The 19394-nt window shown below is 40.2% G+C and overlaps 1 protein-coding gene across 1 annotated transcript in view; it reads right to left on the bottom strand.

Annotated features, from left to right (window-relative positions):
- The window catches only part of LOC141495157 (phospholipid-transporting ATPase FetA-like), a 234624-nt gene that overhangs the window by 81548 nt on the left and 133682 nt on the right, over positions 1 to 19394 (bottom strand). Inside the window, exons 4-8 of the mRNA XM_074196153.1 lie at positions 18500 to 18613; positions 17456 to 17554; positions 14283 to 14344; positions 10805 to 10877; positions 10257 to 10327 (exon numbers count right to left, since the gene is read on the bottom strand). Of these exons, the coding sequence (XP_074052254.1) occupies positions 10257 to 10327; positions 10805 to 10877; positions 14283 to 14344; positions 17456 to 17554; positions 18500 to 18613 (419 nt within the window). The remainder of the gene's footprint in view (positions 1 to 10256; positions 10328 to 10804; positions 10878 to 14282; positions 14345 to 17455; positions 17555 to 18499; positions 18614 to 19394) is intronic.

The raw sequence follows: 19394 nt of genomic DNA, 5'->3' as shown, positions 1-19394 counted from the left end.
CTGGATGCTACATCACTTGGTGCATTGATATTACTTCATTATCTATGGTCTCTTTTAGCATGATGTAGTTGCCAGGTCTCTTTAATTAGATCTATTTTTTGCTTTTGCTTTATCTGAGATCAGAATTGCTCCCCCTGCTTTTTTTTTGTAGCTCAAGTGTACAGGAAGTTATTTGTTCTAGATGAATTTTGTTATTATTTTTTCTAGCTTTGAAAAAGAAGTTTTGGTAGTTTCTGTTCCAGCTTCTGTTCCAGTTTCTGTTCCAGTTTTTTACCTTAACTCTCTACGTAAGTCTCTCTGCTTCAGATGTTTCTTGTAAACAACGTGGTTTTTAATCCACTTTGCTATTTGTTTCTGTTTTATGGGAGAGTTCATCCCATTTACATTCACTTTTATGATTACTAACTGTATATTTCCTTCCATCCTTTCTCCCCTTTCTACTTTATTCTGACCTTCTACTCTGTCTCTTCTCAACAGTGTTTTGCTTCTGACCATCATTCCGCCAATTTTCCTTCCCTTCCCTCCCTCCCTTTTCTCTCCCCTTTCTCCTCCTATTTCTGCCCTACCTTCTATTAGCCCTCATATCCCTTTTATTTCCCCTTTGCCCTCCTAGTTCCATATAGGGTAGGATAGATTTCTCTAATTGAGTGTGTATGCTTAAATCAAATCCAATGAGAGAAAGGTTCAAACAGTGCTCAACCCCACTTCTTTCCCTACACTGCAATAAGTTTTTCATTGCCTCTTCATGTGATATTATTTATTCCAGTCTGCCTCCCTCTTTTTTCTTCTCCCAGTACAATCCTTTTTTCACCCCTTAATTTTTTTAATCATCACATCAAAATCAACTTATAGTCATTCTTTTGTCTAAATATCCTACTTCTAACTGCCCTATTAGAAATACAGTTCTTGAAGAAGATATTGATAACTCATATGAATATTCTCATTTATAAGAGCTGTTAGAAGGAGCATATATAGACAGGGCACAGGAAGGAGTGGAATATAATGGTATAATATAGTAAAAAGATGGAGTCAATGGATAATAAAGGAAAGTACTGGGAGGAAGGGAAAGAAGATGAAGAAGAAGCTAAGAAATTTCACATAGAGGCAAGTAAAAGCTTTTTTTTCAATGGAGTGGAATGGGGGAAGGCAGGAGGGAATGAGTGAGCCTTCATTCTCATCAGAAATGGCTCAGAGAGGAAATAACATACACACTTAATAGGGTATAGAAATCTATCTTACCCTAGAGAAAACTGAGAAGAAAGGGATGGGATAAGGGGGAATGGGGGGGGAAGGGGGGAATAGGTGATAGAAGAGAGGGAAAATTGTGGGAAAGGGTACTCAGCTATAACACAATTTTGGACAGGGCCAGGATGAAAGAAGAGAGAGAATAGAATAAAGGAGAGTGGGGAGGAATAGAGTGGAGGGAAATATAGCTAGTAATAGCAACTGTGGTAAAAATACTGAAACAACTTCTCTGGTGGACTTAAGATAAGAAAGCAACTCGCCCGAGAGACAGAGACATTGGAATCTGAACAGAGTGAAGTACATTTTTTTCCTCTCTCTCTCACTGTTCTTAAGGTTTCTCATCTTCTTGAGGGGGAGGTGGGTTTATGTTTACTCTTTTTAAAAATTTTTTTTAAAATTTAATATTTATTCTCATTTTGTACAAATATTGATTTTTATACATTAATAAAATATTCTTGTTTAAGAGTAAACAAAATACTCCCTCCCCCCAAAAAATATACACTCGCTTGAGCAATAAAGTAAAGGGGAGAGAAAAAATTAAAGTTAAAATTAAAAAAATAATAGTAATAATTGTAGGTATGGCCAGGTGGTGCAGTGGACAGAGCACCAGCCCTGGAGCCAGGAGCACCCGAGCCCACATCTGGCCTTGTACACCCCACAATCACCCAGCTGTGTGACATGAAAGCCACCCCAACCCCACTGCCCTGCAAAAACCAAAAAATGAAAAAAAAAAGGCCCAAAATAAAATAAAATAGTAATAATAGTAGGGGTGGCTGAGTGTCAGACAGAGCACTGGCCCTTGAGCCAGGAGCACCTAGGTCCAAATCCAGACTCAGACACCCAATGATCACCCTGCTATGCGGCCCCAGGCAGGCCACCCAGCCCCATTTGCCCTGCACACCCCAAAAATAATAATAATAAAAAAATGTGCTTCAGTATTGTGTTCCACACCACCAACTCTGTCGTGGGTGGATCACATTCTTTATCATAAGTCTATCACAAAAGGTACTTTCATATTTTTCCACCATTGCCATTGCTGATCGCAACTCCCTCCTTTCATATTTCTCCACTACCATGAACTATATTTTCTCTCTCCTTTTACTCTGACTCTGCTGTAGGGTAGCCGAGTGGTGCAGCAGACACATCCCTGGTCATGGGGCCAAGGGGCCCCGAGCCCCCATACCACCCCTTAGGCCCAGCATCCATTTGGCCCTATGGTCCCAGACAGGCCAGCCCCTTGCAAGAAGTAATAAAGAAAATGTGTTATATCTGACCACTATCCCCCCCATGGTCCATCCTCTCCTTCATTCACATCTCTACCCCTTCCCCCTGTCCGCCCCCTTCTTGCTCCAGGTATCTATACCCCATTGAGTATATATACTGTTTCCTCTCCTAGCCGCATCTGATGAGAGCGAAGATTCCCTCATTCCCCCTTGCCTTTCCCCCCTTCCATATCATTGCAATAGCTCATTGTAATAAAGAAAAATCTTATTATATGAAATATCTTGGCCTATTCCCCCTCTCCTTTTTCTTTCTCCACTTACATTTCCTTTTTTTTCTATTGACTCCATTTTTACATGATATTTTATCTTCAAATTCAGCTTTCTCCTATGCTTCATCTATAACATCTCCTTCTACCTGCTCTGTTAATTGAGAAGGTCCATATGAGTATTATCAGTGTCATTTTTCTATACATGCAGTTCATCAACATTAAGTCCCTCATATTTTCCCCTTCTCCTCCAATCTCTATGCTTCACCTGAGCCCTGTATTTGAAGATCAAACCCTCTGTTCAGCTCTGGCCATTCCAACAGGAACATTTGAAATTTGGCTGGTTCATTGAAAGTCCATCATTTTCCCTGGAAGAGGACATTCAGTTTTGCTGGGTAATTGATTCTCAGTTGCATTCTAAGCTCTTTTGCTTTCTGGTATAGCATATTCCAAGCCATACGAGCTTTTAATGTAGTTGCTGCTAAGTCCTGTGAGATCCTGATTGCAGCTCCATGGTATTTGAATTGTGTCTTTCTGTCTGCTTGTAATATTTTCTCTTTGACTTGGGAGTTCTGGAACTTGGCTATAATATTCCTGGGGGGTTGGTTTTTTGGGATCTCTTTCTCTGGGGGATCGGTGGATTCTCTCCATTTCTATATTCCCCTCTACTTCTGGGATATCAGGGCAATTTTCCTGTAGTAATTCTTTGAGAATGATGTCAAGGTTCTTTTCCTGATCATGACTTTCAGGTATTCCAATAATTTTTTTTAGGTTTTTGCAAGGCAAATGGGGTTAAATGGCTTGCCCAAGGCCACACAGCTAGCTAATTATTAAGTGTCTGAGACCGGATTTGAACCCAGGTACTCCTGACTTCAGGGCTGGTGCTTTATCCACTACACCACCTATCTGCCCCATTCCAATAATTTTTACATTATCTTTCCTAAATCTGTTCTCCATATCAGTTGTTTTTTCAATGAGATGTTTCACATTTTCTTCTAATTTTTCATTCATTCATTTCATTGAAATATTGAGTCCTGATTTCTCGTAAATTCATCAATCTCCCTGAGTTCTATTCTTTGTCTGAAGGATTTGTTTTCCTCTGAGAGCTTTCTTATCTCTTTTTCCATCTGGCCAATTCTGCTTTTTAAAGCATTCTTCTCCTCAATCACTTTTTTAACTGTTTTATCCATTTGACCTAAGCTGGTTTTTAGCATGCTATTTTTTCAGCATTTTTTTGGACTTCCTTGACTAGGCTGCTGACTTCATTTTCATGTTTTTCCTGCATCTCTCTCATTTCTTTACCCAGTTTTTCTTCTAACTCCCTCATTTGATTTTCAAAGTCTTTTTTGAGCTCTGTCATAGCCTGATCCCAATTTCTCTTTTTCTTGGAGTCTTTAGGTGCAGGAGCTTGTGCTTCCTCATCTTCAGACTGAGTGTTTTGATCCTTCTTAGGCTCACAAGAAAAATATTTCTCAATGGTGTTCCTCTTGTTTCTCTGCTTGCTCATTTTCACAGCCTGAGCCTGGTTTTGGGGTGCTTCCTGAGCTTTCGGGACACTCCCACAAAGATCTCAGTGTATGAGGCTCTGTCCTCCCTCCTGGTCTCTGAATGACCATAAGTGCCCCCCTCTGCCACGGGGCTGAGGTGGGGGGGCCTGCTTTTCTATGGGGGGGCCTAGACTGTGATCAGGATCTGAATGTAGTCAGAATCCCAGTGTCCTGTTCCAGGGACAGAGCTCAGCAGTCTCTCTTCACTCCCCTCCCTAGGTTCAATGGGCTCATGCCCTAGGGGTTCCTGCTTACAGGGTCTGCCTGCTTCTATTTCCTGGATCTGGACTGCCCCTACCACGCTGATTGCTGTGTGCCCTGCTCGCTCTGGCAGAGGACCCCACTGTTCCCCCAAGTTGTGTTCGGTGCTCCCTGGGGTATAGATCAGGAAACTCCCCTGCTGATGTGGGCTGTGGCTCCCAGTGCCCTGGGGCTGCCTCCAGGAAGCTGAAGTTCTTTCCACTCTGGCGGGCCACCCCTCTGGTGGGCCACCCGTTTGACCCCGTGGAGCCGAGCCTTTCCGCTCTTTTCCAGGTTACCTTGGGTTGGAAAATTGCCTCACTGGGACCCTCTGTGGGTTCTGTCTCTCGAAAATTTAGTTACGAGACCTTAGTTTATAAGTTTTATTGAGAGAGCACCTAAGAGGGGATCCTCTCTTGTCCTATATTTACTCTTACAACAAAATTATTGTAATAATATAAAATAAATAAATTTAGATCCTTCACTGAAAAAAATGGAAGAGAAAAAAAAAAGAAATACAGTTCTTAAGAGTTACAAGAATTATCTTTCCATGGAGGGATGGAAACAGTTTAACCTTATTGGATACCATGTTGCTGTTTTTTTCTTTACCTTTTTATTGTTCCCTTGAGTCTTGTATTTGAAGATCATATTTTCTGTTCAGGTCTGATTTTTCATCAGGAAAGTTTGAAACAGTCCCCTATTTCATAGAATGTACATCTTTTCCCCTGAAAGAGTATGCTCAGTTTGCTGTGTAGATGATTCGTGTTGTATTCCAAGTTCTTTCACTTTCTGGATTATCCTATTCCAAGCCCCCAAAGCCTTTAATGTAGAAGCTGCTAAATCCTGACTGTGGCTTCTTGATATTTGAATTGGTTTTTTTTTCTGACTGATTACAGTCTTTTTGCATTCATCTGGAGAATTCCTATTCTGAAATTTGGCTACAATTTTCGTGGAGTTTTCATTTTGGAATTTCAGGAGGTGATAGATGGATTCTTTCAGTGACTATTTTATCCTCTAGTTCTAGGATATGAGGGCAGTTTTCTGTGAAAATTTGATAATTGAAAGATGCTATCTGGAGTCTTTTTTTTTTATCATGGCTTTCAAGTAGCTCAGTAATTCTTAAATTAATCCTCCTGCAATTATTTTCCAGATCAGTTGTTTTTCTTTCTAGACTTTTTTTATTCTCATTTTGTACAAATGTTTTTTTTACATTAATAAAATATACTTGTTTACAAGTAAACAAAATGCCCCTCCCCCCATGAATATAGATAGACTTGCTTGGGCAAAAAAGTAAAGGGGAGAGAAAAAAATTAAAATTAAAAAAATAATAGTAATAATTGTAGGTATGGCCAGGTGGTGCAATGGACGAAGCACCAGCCCTGGAGCCACGAGCACCCGAGTCCATATCCAGCCTCGTAAACCCAATAATCACCCAGCCATGTGACATGCAAGCCACCCAATCCCCACTGCCCTGCAAAAACCAAAAAGAAGGAAAAAAAAGACCCAAAATAAAATAAAATAGTAATAATAGCAGGGGTGGCTGGGTGGCAGACAGAGCATTGGCCCTTGAGCCAAGAGCACCTGGGTCTGAATCGGGCCCCAGACACCCAAAGATCACCCTGCTATGTGGCCCCAGGCAGGCCACCCAGCCCCACTTGCCCTGCACCCTCCCCCAAATAATAATAACAAAAAATGTGCTTCAGTCTTTGTTCCAACACCATCAACTCTGTCGTGAGTGGATCACATCCTTTATGATAAGTCCATCACAAAAGTTACTTCCATATTTTTCCAACATCGCCATTGCTGATCGCAACTCCCTCCTTTCTTATTTCTCCACTACCATGTACTCTATTTTCTCTCTCCTTTCACTCTGACTCTGCTGTAGGGTCGCTGAGTGGCGCAGCAGACAGATCCCTGGTCCCGGGGCCAAGAAGCCCTGAGCCCCCATACCACCCCTTAGGCCCAGAATCCACCTGGCCCTATGGTCCTAGGCAGGCCATCCAATCCCAGCCTCTTGCAAGAAGTAAAAAAGAAAATGTGTTATATCTGAACACTGTCCCCCCATGGTCCATCCTCTCCTTTATTCACATCCCCACCCCTTCCCCCTGCTCTCCCCTCCTTCTTACTCCAGATGCCTGTACCCCATTGAGTATATTTTCTGTTTCCTATCCTAGCCATCTCTGATGGGAGCAAAGGTTCCCTCATTCCCCCTTGCCTCCCCCCTTCCATATCATTACAATAGGTCATTGTAATAAAAAAAAAAAACTCTTATTATGTGAAATATCTTGGCCTATTCCCCCTCTCCTTTTTCTTTCTCCCATTCCATTTCCCTTTTTTTCCTATTGACTCCATTTTTACACCATATTTTATCTTCAAATTCAGCTTTCTCCTGTGCTTCAACTATAAAAGCTCTCCCTCTACCTGCTCTATTAACTGAGATGGTTCATATGAATATTATCAGTATCATTTTTCTATACATGCAGTTCATCCTCATTAAGTCCCTCATATTTCCCCCTTCTCCTCCAATCTCCATGCTTCACCAGAGTCCTGTATCTGAAGATCAAACCTTCTGTTCAGCTCTGGCCATTCCAAAAGGAACCTTTGAAATTCCCCTGGTTCATTGAAAGTCCATCTTTTTCCCTGGAAGAGGACATTCAGCCTTGCTGGGTAGTTCATTCTTGGCTGCATTCTAAGCTCTTTTGCCTTTTGGTATATTGTATTCCAAGCCCTACGAGCTTCCAATGTAGTTGCTGCTAAGTTCTGTGTGATCCTGACTACAGCTCCATGATATTTGAACTGTGTCCTGGCTGCTTGCAATATTTTCTCTTTGACTTGGAAGTTCTGGAACTTGGCTATAATATTCCTGGGGGTTGGTTTTTTGGGATCTCTTTCTCGGGGAGATCAGTGGATTCTTTCAATTTCTATATTCCCCTCTGCTTCTGGGATATCAGGGCAATTTTCCTGTAGTAATTCTTTGAAAATGATGTCAAGGCTCTTTTCCTGATCATGACTTTCAGGTATTCCAATAATTTTCAAATTATCTTTCCTAAGTCTGTTTTCCATATCAGTTGCTTTTTTAATGAGATATTTCACATTTTCTTCTAATTTTTCATTTTCTTGGTTTTGAAGTATTGATTCCTGATTTCTGGTAAATTCATCAATCTCCCTGAATTCTATTCTTTGTCTGAAGGATTTGTTCTCCTCAGAGAGTTTTCTTATCTCTTTTTCCATCTGGCCAATTTTGCTTTTTAAAGCATTCTTCTCCTCAATAACTTTTTGAACTGTTTTATCCATTTGATCTAAGCTGGTTTTTAGCATGCTATTTTCTTCAGCATTTTTTTGGATTTCCTTGACTAAGCTGCTGACTTCATTTTCATGTTTTTCCTGCATCTCTCTCCTTTCTTTTTGCAGTTTTTCTTCCAATTCCCTCATTTGATTTTCAAAGTCTTTTTTGAGCTCTATCAGAGCCTGAGCCCAATTTCTGTTTTTCTTGGAGTCTTTAGATGCAGAAGCTTGTGCTTCCTCATCTTCAGACTGAGTATTTTGATCCTTCTTGGGCTCATTTGCAAAATATTTCTCAGTTGTGTTCCTCTTTTTTCTCTGCTTGCTCATTTTTCCAAGCCTGCACCTGTTTTGGGGTGCTTCCTGATCTTTTGGGACACTCCCACAAGGGTCTCAGTGTGTGAGGTTCTGTCCTCCCTCCTGGTCTGTGAATGAACATAAGCCCCCCTCTGCCACGGGGCTGAGGTGGGGGGGCCCTGCTGTTCTGTGGGGGGGCCCTGCTGTTCTGTGGGGGGGCCTAGACTGGGATCAGGATCTGAATGTGGTCAGAGCCCCACAGTCCTGTTCTAGGGGCACAGGACAGAGCTCGGCAGTCTCTCTTCACTCCCCTCCCTCAGCTCAATGGGCTCATGCCCTGGGGGCTCTTGATTACCGGCTCTGCCTGCTTCTGTTTCTGGGTCTAGGCTGCAGAAAGACCAAGCTGCTTGCTGTGTGCCCTGAGGGCTGGGCTCCACGTGCTCGCTCTGGCAGAGATCCCCCACTGTTCCCCCACTTTGTGCCCGGTGCTCCCCAGGGTGCAGGTCAGGAGACTCCCCCGCTGCTGTGAGCCGTGGCTCCCAGTGCCCTGGGGTTGCCTCCAGGAGGCTGAAGTTCTTTGGCTCTGGCGGGCCACCCCTCTGGCGGGCCACCCCTCTGGTGGGCCACCCCTCCGACCCTGGGAAGCAGAGCCTTTCTACTTTTTTCCAGGTTACCTTGAGTAGGAGAACTGCCTGACTGGGTCCCTTTGTGGGTTCTGTCTTTCGAAAGTTTAGTTAGAGTCCTTAGTTTATGAATTTTTATCAGAGAGCTCCTAAGACTCAATCCCTTCATGTCCCCATCTTGGCTCTGCCCCTCCAGATCAGTTGTTTTTCAATGAGATATTTTACACTTTCTTCCTTTTTTTCATTCTTTTGATTTTATTTGACTGATTCTTGATATCTAATAGAGTTATAATCTTCCATTTGCCCAATTTTATTTTTTTTTGTTTTTGTGGGGCCATGGGGTTAGGTGACTTGCCCAGGGTCACACAACTAGTAAGTATTAAGTATCTGAGGTTGGATTTGAACTCAGGTCTTTCCAACTCCAGGACTGGTGCTCTATCCATTGCCCCACAGAGCTACTCCCCCAATTCTATTTTTTTAAGGAGTTATTTTCTTCAGTCAGTTTATATGCCTTTTTCAATCTCTCCTTTTCACTTTTCTCTTGCATCCCTCTCTTTTCTTTTCCCAATTATTCTTCTACATCTCTTACTTGATTACAAAAATCCTTTTTGAATTCTTCTAAGAAGACTTTTTGAGCTTGAGATCAATTCATACTCCCCTTCACATGTAAGTATTTCAATATTGTTGTCTTCTTCTGAATTTATATTTTGTATTTCCCTGTCACCATAACAGTTTTCTATGGTTGGGGATTTTTTTTTGTTGTTTTTCTTTGCTCATTTTTTAAAAGTTGAGCTCTGCTCCTGGAGTATAGGGGGTATTGAGGCTCTGGGGTCTAGGCCCTGACTTTCTGCACTGGGGCCTCTAGGGCTGGTAGCTTGCCCACTGCACTAGGGTGGCCTGGTCTACTTGCACCTGTGGTGCCCTGAGTTTCGGAGTTGGCAGTTTGCCTACTGCACTGGGGATAGAGACCTCAGTTGATCTGTTGGACCAGAACCATGGAGTCTTTGTTGCTGATCTATGCTGTGGTTAAGAGCCCTCTGGCTTGCCCGGATACTATTTGCATTGTTTCCCAAGTGAAACAGACCCTTCCTGAAATCCTAAGTTACCTTGGGCTGGAACATTGTTTCCCCTCCATCCTTTTGTGAATTCTGTAATCCAGAATTTATTTAAAGGCTTGATTTAATGCTGTTTATCATGGAAACTGGGGAGAATTCAGGCATCTTTCTGGCTTCTCTCTGCCATCTTGTAATTGTGGTTCTTTAAAGTCATTATAGGAGAGCATACAATCTAACCTAGGTGAAGAGGATGCCATAGAAGCCATTCAGTCTAACCCCTACCAGTCTCATTAATAGTTTTTACAATTCTCTTAGCTATAATACCTAGAAATACAACTTGTTTATTCTTCAACTTTACCAGTTTTTTCCTAATGAAGAACAACATTTTCTTCATACATATCAGGCAGACATACCCATGGGAGTTACTAATACCTGACATTGTTGGCTTTACAATCTAACCACAGACTGGAATACTCACCCATCTAGTTCTGCAGTTTCAATGTATGTCAGACTACAGGGCTCACTACTGGAGAGTAACAGTACATCTGCCTGAAGTTAGAGAAGGTTAAAGAAGATAAGGAATAATACTAACAACAATCCTCCATATATGCATATATCTTCACAATTTTGGTTTTTATTTAATTCTCACAACAACCTACATGAAATAAAGCAATTAATTTGCTGAAATCATATGGGCCAATAGTATCAATGGGAGGAAAAATGACAGCAGGATTTTGACAAAGACGGTACAACTCAAGGACTTGATATACATTACTGGCTTCCTTGCACTTGAACCTTGCCCTGTCATATTCAGCTCAAATTCTCTATAAAAGTCATCTTCCTGCCTCCCCTTTCCTTATTAAAAACTCACACTTGGATTAAAGCTATGACTTGAATGAGGAAAAGTCAAGTTTCCTCAGAGATGTGTAGATTTATCCCTGCTTGCTACAAGGAAGACTACCAGAAGCACCTAGAGAATCCATTGCAGCCAAAAGATATTAAGTTACAGGTAAACAAGATACTCACCGTGACAAAACTGTTATTTTGTAGCTTTATTATATCCCCCACTTTAATGTTCATCCACTTTTCTTCCTTTACCCTGCAGGAGAAATATGCTTTAAATGGCTGTTCTCAGGTCCAGCTCTTGGGTCAGCTGCTGGAGACCAAGAAGCAAATGATGCTTGAAGTGGGACAGGGACTATTCCACAGTAGCATCCCAGTTGCAGGAATGAACTCAAAACTCTAGTAGAGCACTGATGAATAATGACTCATATTGTGGTTTATAGAGTTTATTAAGGGACCCCCAAACTTTTCTTTTTGAGTTGCCATATTATCCAGAAAGCTGGACCCAGAGCATGCAGGAGGCCCTGAATGTGTCAAGGACAAAACCCCCTCAGCTGATATAATTTGTAGTTTGCACCAAGCTGGATTCCCTAAATATCTTTTGGAGGCAAGATAGTCACCAGTCAGTCTGTGCCAGTCTGTGGACCCTCTTATCTGTATAGACTTAGAATTCCCAAGGAAAAAGAATGTAGTTTTTATTATTACCTTGCTCCTCCCCTTTGGGAGGGGTTTTTCATTTTCCCTCCATGCCATGCCCATTCCTGTTTTCTCCTCCTTTTGTTGTATTGTCATAAATATTCAAACTTCTGTAAGAACTCTGAATGCTTTGGGTTCCACATGTGTGTTCATTTCTCTTTTAATAAATTTGGTTTTCACATAAGTCTTGTTATGTTGTGATTCCCTGTTTGACAACAACACCCTCGGATATTATTATCCTTATTTTATAGATGAGGAAGTCAATAAACAGAGTATTAAGTGGTCTGCCATAATCACCCAACTGTGAGTTTTAGGGATGACTCAAACCTAGATCTTCTAATCCTAAATCCAATATCCTTTCTACCACAACACATTGCCTCTGCTGGTTAACACTCAACAAATAGAAAAAACAGCCCCCTTAAATTATAGAGATTCTGGCACCCAGTACCCACTTAGGAGAACTTAATAAACATTAAAAAAATAATTTTTATTTTTTTAAAATAACTAGTTCACATTTTCATACCCATCCTCCCATCTTTTCCCAAATAAGTAGCCTAACGTTGAGATTCCTTCCTCATTTTATGCCTCAACTTCTCTGTTAGCAAAGTTAATGAATTCTTTTTTCCAAAGGGAGGGCTAAGGAGGATTTCTATATGCTCCAATGACTATAAAGCACTTTTCAAATATAAGCAGTTGCTCATCAGTTCACCATTCCCATTGGCAAAGATAACTGAGGTTTGGGAATAGAAAGTAGTGCTTATTTCTAAACTGAATGAAGCCTCACTATTTACATATCAACATAATACACCCTACTGCTAGATGGGAAAGGAAAGGGGGTATTCCAACAGCTGTTAGATTGTCAGTACAATGACAATCAAACAATGTGGCTTCTGAGAAGAGCCAGTTAGCTCTCTTTTTTCAGCTATTCCTTCCTGGCAACACTGAATGTGGAACATTGAAAGCCATCAGACTTAAGGGAATGAAATCTCAAATCTGTCTTATGTTAATCTCCAATTTCCATATTTTCCAATCATGAAAATTTTGTTTGATATACTCTTATCTATTAAAGGAGAAGTAATGCAATCCTATTATTCCCTTATTCCAACTTCTACTTGAGACTTGAAAGTTGGGTTATATAAGAAGCTGTCAAAGTCTCAGTACAAAATGACATTTAAAAATGTTTGTATCTAGGGAGATTAGAACTCTGGTTTTGACACTCCTCTTCTTTGCCATAGATCAGGGGTGGGGAATGTCCAGCCCATAGACTATATAGGGCCTGTGAAATCATTTGGTCTGTTGCTGCCAAGAGAACCACAAGCAGGATTCAAAATTTAATAAATCTAGGAGCTAGAATATAGCAAGCTAATTTTTAAGCTGACAATTTTGCATGGCCCAAGAATGATATTATAAATATACAAATGATCCTTAGCAGAAAAAAGGTTCCTCATCTCTGCTACAGACTGTCATGTGATCCGGTGAGAGATTAATGAAAACTATGGCATGTTTCTACCTGTTCCAGAGAAGGAAACCCTGGAATAACAAGTGATCTGGCCTTGCCACAGCATTCCCCTGCCCACCCTGCGCTCCCTCTCAATCTCTTTCCAGAGTGGACAAATAGGAAGAGAAAAAGGATTAAAATAAACTCTGGGACTAGATTAAACTTTTGGGTTAGGTTAGTGGGATGTACAAGTTGCTGATAGGGGAGGACATAGATAACAATTTCATTTAACTTCCTGCTAGAAATCTCTGAGATTTCCCAAAAGGAATGTATGGCAGCCTCAGTCAGCTTAGAAACTGATTAAGGAGGCCTTCAAGACTGACTAGTTATAATACAAAAGGCTTCTTGGGGAAATTGTAGTGCTGTAGAGAGGCCTTGTCTGAAACAAGAGGTTTCTGAATGGCTGCTTTGGAAGCTTTAGATGTCCTCTATGGTTATTTAACTGAAAGGGTTTCCAGAAGAAATTCTAAGACCAACTTCCAGGATCAATGTTATTACTTCCATTTTGGTAGTATCAAAGATTTGGAATAATTTGGCCGACTTCCCAAGGCTTTTTTCCTCCAAGAAAATCAGTACAGGAATCAAGTGACCTAACCACCAGGAAAACCCCACAGATTCTCTGACTTTGTCTATAAATTCAAACTGAATAAATGACTGGGAATGGAATTCAAACCCTGATGATGCTTAGAATGCTGTAACAAAGTGACACAGGACCAGCTATTAACACTAATCCCTTCTAGAGACTTTTGAGAAACTTCTAAAAATGTCTTACCTGAAATGTACTTTCTCCAAATGTCCACCTATCAAAATCAAAATACTCCCTCCTACCTCAATTCAAATGAAGAATTCCTGTACTCCTTTTTACCTCAGTCAGTAGCAAACTGTCTTTCTCTGGCATCCCATAGTGCTGTTTTAAGCAATCAAAGCTTAAAATGGCACCAACATTCTGTATTTTCTCTATATTGTAGTTATTTATGTAAATGTTTTATTTTCAATTTTACAATATAAAACTCCATGATGGCAAGGGCCACATTGTAACTATCTGTCTATCCCTTTAGCATTAAGTATAATGCTCTGTACATGTGTGTGGAATATTACTGTTGAATGAATGGATGTTAAAAGTTGTTAGGTATTGCTATGAAGCAAAGAGAGGTTAATTGATTTGCTAAGGATTGCACAGTAACTGACACAGGAATTGAACTCACATCTTGCTGACCTGTTATTCTTTTAATTAATTAATTAATTAATTAATTAAATTCTTTTAAATTAAATTTAATTAATTTAAATTTAATTTAAATTTATATTTAAAATTAATTTAATTAATTTAAATTTAATTCTTTTAAATTTAATTAATTAATTTAATTCTTTTAAATATGACAAAACATCATCTTATCCAAGACTATCACTTTTCCCCAAAATACTCATCCTTCTCTTCCCAACCCTGAGTCCCCAACCACATGTACTCACTTGCCATTTACAAGCACCAGGGCAGGTCTATTGTTAACTTGTTTGTCACTCTTGTGCCGATACTATAAACATAAAAGAAAAACATTCAAAGAAGAATAGAGAGTTCCAGGAAATTATCCAGAAACTTTTGCACAGAATGGAAAACTTCTGGACACTTAGCTGAAGTTTAAAAAAGTCTCTTCTCCTGCCACTGTCAAACTTGCTCTGTTCTAAACTTCTTGTTTGAGAAAATACTGACCTCCAGAAGCCTGTTAGTGACAAGAATCGAGCCACGAAAGGGCAAAGCAAGCACAGCACCCTCTCTGTGTCCCAGAACTCCTGGTTCTTTGCCACAATGGTTTCATGGTATATGTCTACTATCTTCCAATATCCCCCCCCCCACACCCACACATATACACCAATAGAAAGCTTAAACAAAACTCTGAGGCCATTGGAATGAACTATGTTAGTAATGTCTTTTGGATGACTTGGGATGAGTCAAATGAAAGAAATATCTACAGAGGAAGGGGAACAAGGATCTTCATAGTGACTCAACCTCTTCCATTAATGACATTGAGATAGATATGTCAAATCCACCCTTACTGAGTATTATATCTCTACTTAAACCTGGAACCTAATCACATAACAATTTATATACCTTTTCCTTAGCTCTCTGGTAACTCCCCAATATGGTGCTACTGCTAAAGGAAGGTAGAAGGGTAGAACAGGAGTCAGAAAGACATAAGAATTTGGGAGCTAGAAGGAACATAAGAGCTCGTTTAATCTGACCCCATTATTTGTTGTAAGAAAAAACAAGACTGGAAAGGTTGTGACTTGTTTAAGATTATATAGTTAATTAGTAGAAGACTAGAGGCTTTTTATAGCTCTCAGACTAGAGCTTGTTTTTTCCACAATTCCTTATAGGGAAAAAGGGAAAGAAAGGATAGATATTAAAAATGGAGAGGAGGAAGAGAGGAAGAAGAGGACTTAAAAGGAAGAAACCTGGAAGATGAGGAAGTAGGAAGAGGAGAGAATAGAAAAGGTTGAGGCCTGGTGAAAAACTGAGGACAAGAGTTAGGCAGAATAACAAGGAACAGATGAAACAAAGCCTAGAGAAAAATTTGAAAGGTAGAAGGGAAACACTTAGGGGTCAGATGTTGAGGGATGGTGGTTGGGAATTCCTCCGTGTATTTTGCAATTCACCTTTCATCTTCAACATTGACAAAGGTAGCTTCTCTAGTTCAAGACTGCCTTTAAATGATAATAGTAGGTAGAGTCTAAATTTGATACTTTTGAACAAATACACTTAGTAAGCAGAGTGGTTTCCTTTGTGATTTGAGAAGCACAGGTATGACAGTGTCTCAGGGGACCAATGCCTCCAATACATTTACATAGGAAAAATATTCTTATGTAGGGAAGTACTTAAATCATTCACATACCATTAGAACCCTGCGGTACAGGCATTCCCCTGGATCTCTAACTCTGACTTAGTCTCCTACAGTGTCAATTTCATACTATGGCAATACAACCACTCTGTTTTCCAAATAACTAAGTAAACCTTAAAACTGTTTCTAACAAGTAATTTGAAACTGCTTCACCTCCTAGTGTAACTACACTAATTTCTAGGGGTATTGTCTTTTCACAATGCCTTCCATGCACAGACATCTCCTTCACCCTCTATCTGTTTCATTGTTACTCATGTTATATAACTTTGGGGTTTTTTTCCCATTCCTCAGAGTTGGCTTCTCTTTCTGTCATGCCTGCACTCCTCTTACAAAACTTCCATTTAGGTGACCTTTCTCTCTTGGTTTCCAGACTGCTGCCTGTTGCCATATCTTCTTAGTCACTGTTATACATTAGTATTGGAGAGGAATACCACTGCCTTGGCCCTTTCTACCTAGAACTAGGCCAAAAACTCAAACAATCTTAAGAGACTGTATGAGCTGACTTTCTGATGTAGTGAGTTCGCATTGTTTTATAAGGGCCATCTCATAGAGTATGCACAGAATTAATATTCCTGGTTCTGGGTCAGGAATTTTGGGGTCTATTACCAGCCTTGCATGATTCAGAACTAAAGGACTACAATTTGAAGGGAATAATCTTATTGGCTCTGAAGCTAGAAGTGATGAAGACTCAATGAATGTACAAAAGGTACTGCCTGCCCTTTGCTCCTGTCTACTTTTCTGGCTGTAAATCGAGTTAGAGCAATTTTAAGCCACCTTCCAAGAGGGGGCTGGGGAGCAGGGTTATTTTTTCATTATTCTCTCACCCTGATCTTCCAACTGGCTAGAGAACAGCTGAAAAACTTTCATCCAAAAGCATATTTCATGCCTAGGCAAGCATGAGCCTAGATTTGGCTGCCTCTTTTATCTGATATTAGGTGAATGAGTATTATGAGATGCATATTTGTAGTAGACTTGTAGGCAACTTTGTGAGTTTGAAAGGTATGGATATCATGGGTCCTATTAAGTTTTATCTGGCTAGTAGCAGGAGAAATGTCTGCACCAATGAAGCTGGTCACAAGAGTATTAGCTTGAGCTTGCACATTTTAGCAACAGACATGTTGTGGGAATATTTTGGACAGTGCAGAGCCAAGGTAAAATGTAAAATGCTCCATTAACAGTCCTACAAATTGCTTCATGTTTCATGAGGTATAAGTATCAGCCTCCCAGTAGAATTGTAATGGAAGTTGTAAGTTATTGAATTCTTTTATGTTAACATATACTTTTAGGATTAGTATTTTTGTATTGTGTAGCATTACCTGTCCTATATCTGAACCATGATGGACACTGAGTACCTTTATAAGTACCCATGTTGGAAGAAACCTTAGAGTTTACCTGAGCTATAAGTAAAAATCATCCCTGAGGTGCCAGAGTGAATGATTTTAAATGAGCTGATGAGAGTGACAAAAGAGAGACCCCTCTCAGTAGAAGCCAGACTCCCCAAGATTGTACCCCATCCAAACTGCTTGCCCAGGTATAGAACAGGGAATAGCACAGTACCCCAGCTCCTGTGGGTCTCAAGTTAACCTAGGAAAAGGGATCTATGAAAAAAAAGCTTCCCCTAGAGGAAGAAATAGCTGAATCTTAATCTAGTTTCCTAGCTTAAGGTTGGGAAATTCTAAAAAACTATTTTTTGCCCCACTCAACACGTAAAGGTCAACAAAAAACAAGAGGCCCAATAAGCCACCTCACCATGTCATCAATGGCATCCTTCACTCCTGTCATTGAGAGTACTAGTGCCAGAGGGACCACAGTTGTATACCAAACCAAAGATACTATCTGTGGAATGAGCTGTAAGAGAAAAGGGGAGGGTATCTGGTGTTAGAAAGGAAGAGAGGAGAGGACACATTCTGGGACATATTTTAAGATAATGGATAAATCATACTCTTCTAGGGGCTATAGAGATTCTAGGCCTGTCAACATAGAGTCTCTTAATAAAATGCAAATACAACTCCAAGGAATAAAGAGGAGAAGGTATTGTAGGTGGCCACTAAGACTGTTGTGTGGGCTCAGCTGCTCCTGTTTTGTTTTCTTTCATGGAGGACTTCTCATTGATAAAGAACAGAGAGAACTGAGGTGGAACACAGAAAAAAGCCTCAAATTCTCTAGGCCAAATTTGAGGTATACTATTGGGCTAAGAAGGATTGGGGGGGGGAGTTGAGGAAATTTGTCAATAGTTTACAGAGTACTCTATAACCATTACTTTTTGTTCTTTTCTTGTTTTTTTTTGTCATTCCTCTCCTCCCTCCCCCTACCTTGTGCCTATCTAGACTAACTTCCTTGGCACTGTCACTGGTTCCAGGGTAACAGGTTAGGACCATTAAGTCCTCCATCAGGACCACATGCAGGAATTGTGTATTAAAAGGGATCCAGAAATATTTATGAAAACATAAAAATGTAAGCAACTGGAAGGAAGAGAGTTTCAACTGGAGAAATCCTAAATAGAACACTTCCTCCCAAAGTCTTAATGTATTTATGGCCTTTTTTTTACTCTGATAGCCCTGGAAATGGCCAATGACTGAGGATGGTGGCTCTGCAGTTATTCAGTTCAGGTGTGGCCAGATTCATATTAGCCAAACCTGATCACAACTCAAGAGAACTGGCCTTAAACCCATGCAGCATGTGTGGTTGCCAGTTTCACCATATTTAAACTTAGATAGGAAAGTTGGTAATAAAATTTTATTTGAAAAACAACAAAAAAACCAGAAACCACAGAAAATGCATTCACCAAATTACCTGCAGGAACAGCAAGAAGAGGAAATATGCATTTGCTACTCTCTGAAATTGTTCAAATAGATTCAGGGGTAGAAATGTGAAGAAATTGTATTTTGATGTCTTGATGGAATTGTTCTGCAAGAACCAAAACAAAACAAAACACATGCTTTTATAAAAAAGAGACAGCTCTTCAGGGATTATTTTCCCCTATAGAAAATCCTTAACAGCTTTCCCTCTTCTCTTTGTCCAATGCCCATGGAAGTGTTCATATGCCTCTATGCCATACCAAAGAGGAAATGGAACACAGAAGTTACAATGGAAATAACTCTTGGATATATGTATTCCTATTCAGCTGACATTTGGGCACTGCTAAAGGCAAGGTATTATTATTTTTCCTATCATCTCCTATCTCAGTTGGGATCCCTGGTAGCCCCAGAAGGTGGGAAAGGTAGGCTGAAATGTATAAAAGATCTTGCAGTGGCAAGGTGTGTCTCTACCCAAGGTCTGAGTTTCAATGTTTGTTGACACTACAAGTTCCCACTTCCAACTAACCAATTGACCTGCTTAATGCCTCCTTCCTTCAGCAACCCCTTTAAAATTTTTCCTACCCTGGTGCTCTTAGGCACTGAATTCCTGCTGAGAGTTGTAATGTATTACTGAACTAAGGAGCTCTTTCACCTCAGAAATTTTACTTCTTGTACCTAGATTTGAAGTTAGAGAATATAGGTTTAAATCCTAGCCCAACTACTTACTGCCAGGATGGCCAAGGTCCTTTCTGGACCCATTTCCCCATGAATTCTTGCTTTGTGTGAGTTCTCCATAAAATAGTATTTTTGATAAGTGTACATTTGACATTCAAACAATGTGAGTTGCACTCTCTGTCACAGAGTTTGGTTGCTTGGCAGTTTCATTCAAG

Source organism: Macrotis lagotis, chromosome 8 (genome assembly GCF_037893015.1).
Source record: "Macrotis lagotis isolate mMagLag1 chromosome 8, bilby.v1.9.chrom.fasta, whole genome shotgun sequence".
NCBI classification, from domain to species: Eukaryota; Metazoa; Chordata; class Mammalia; order Peramelemorphia; family Peramelidae; genus Macrotis; species Macrotis lagotis.
This window is presented reverse-complemented; position numbering and strand designations above follow the sequence as displayed.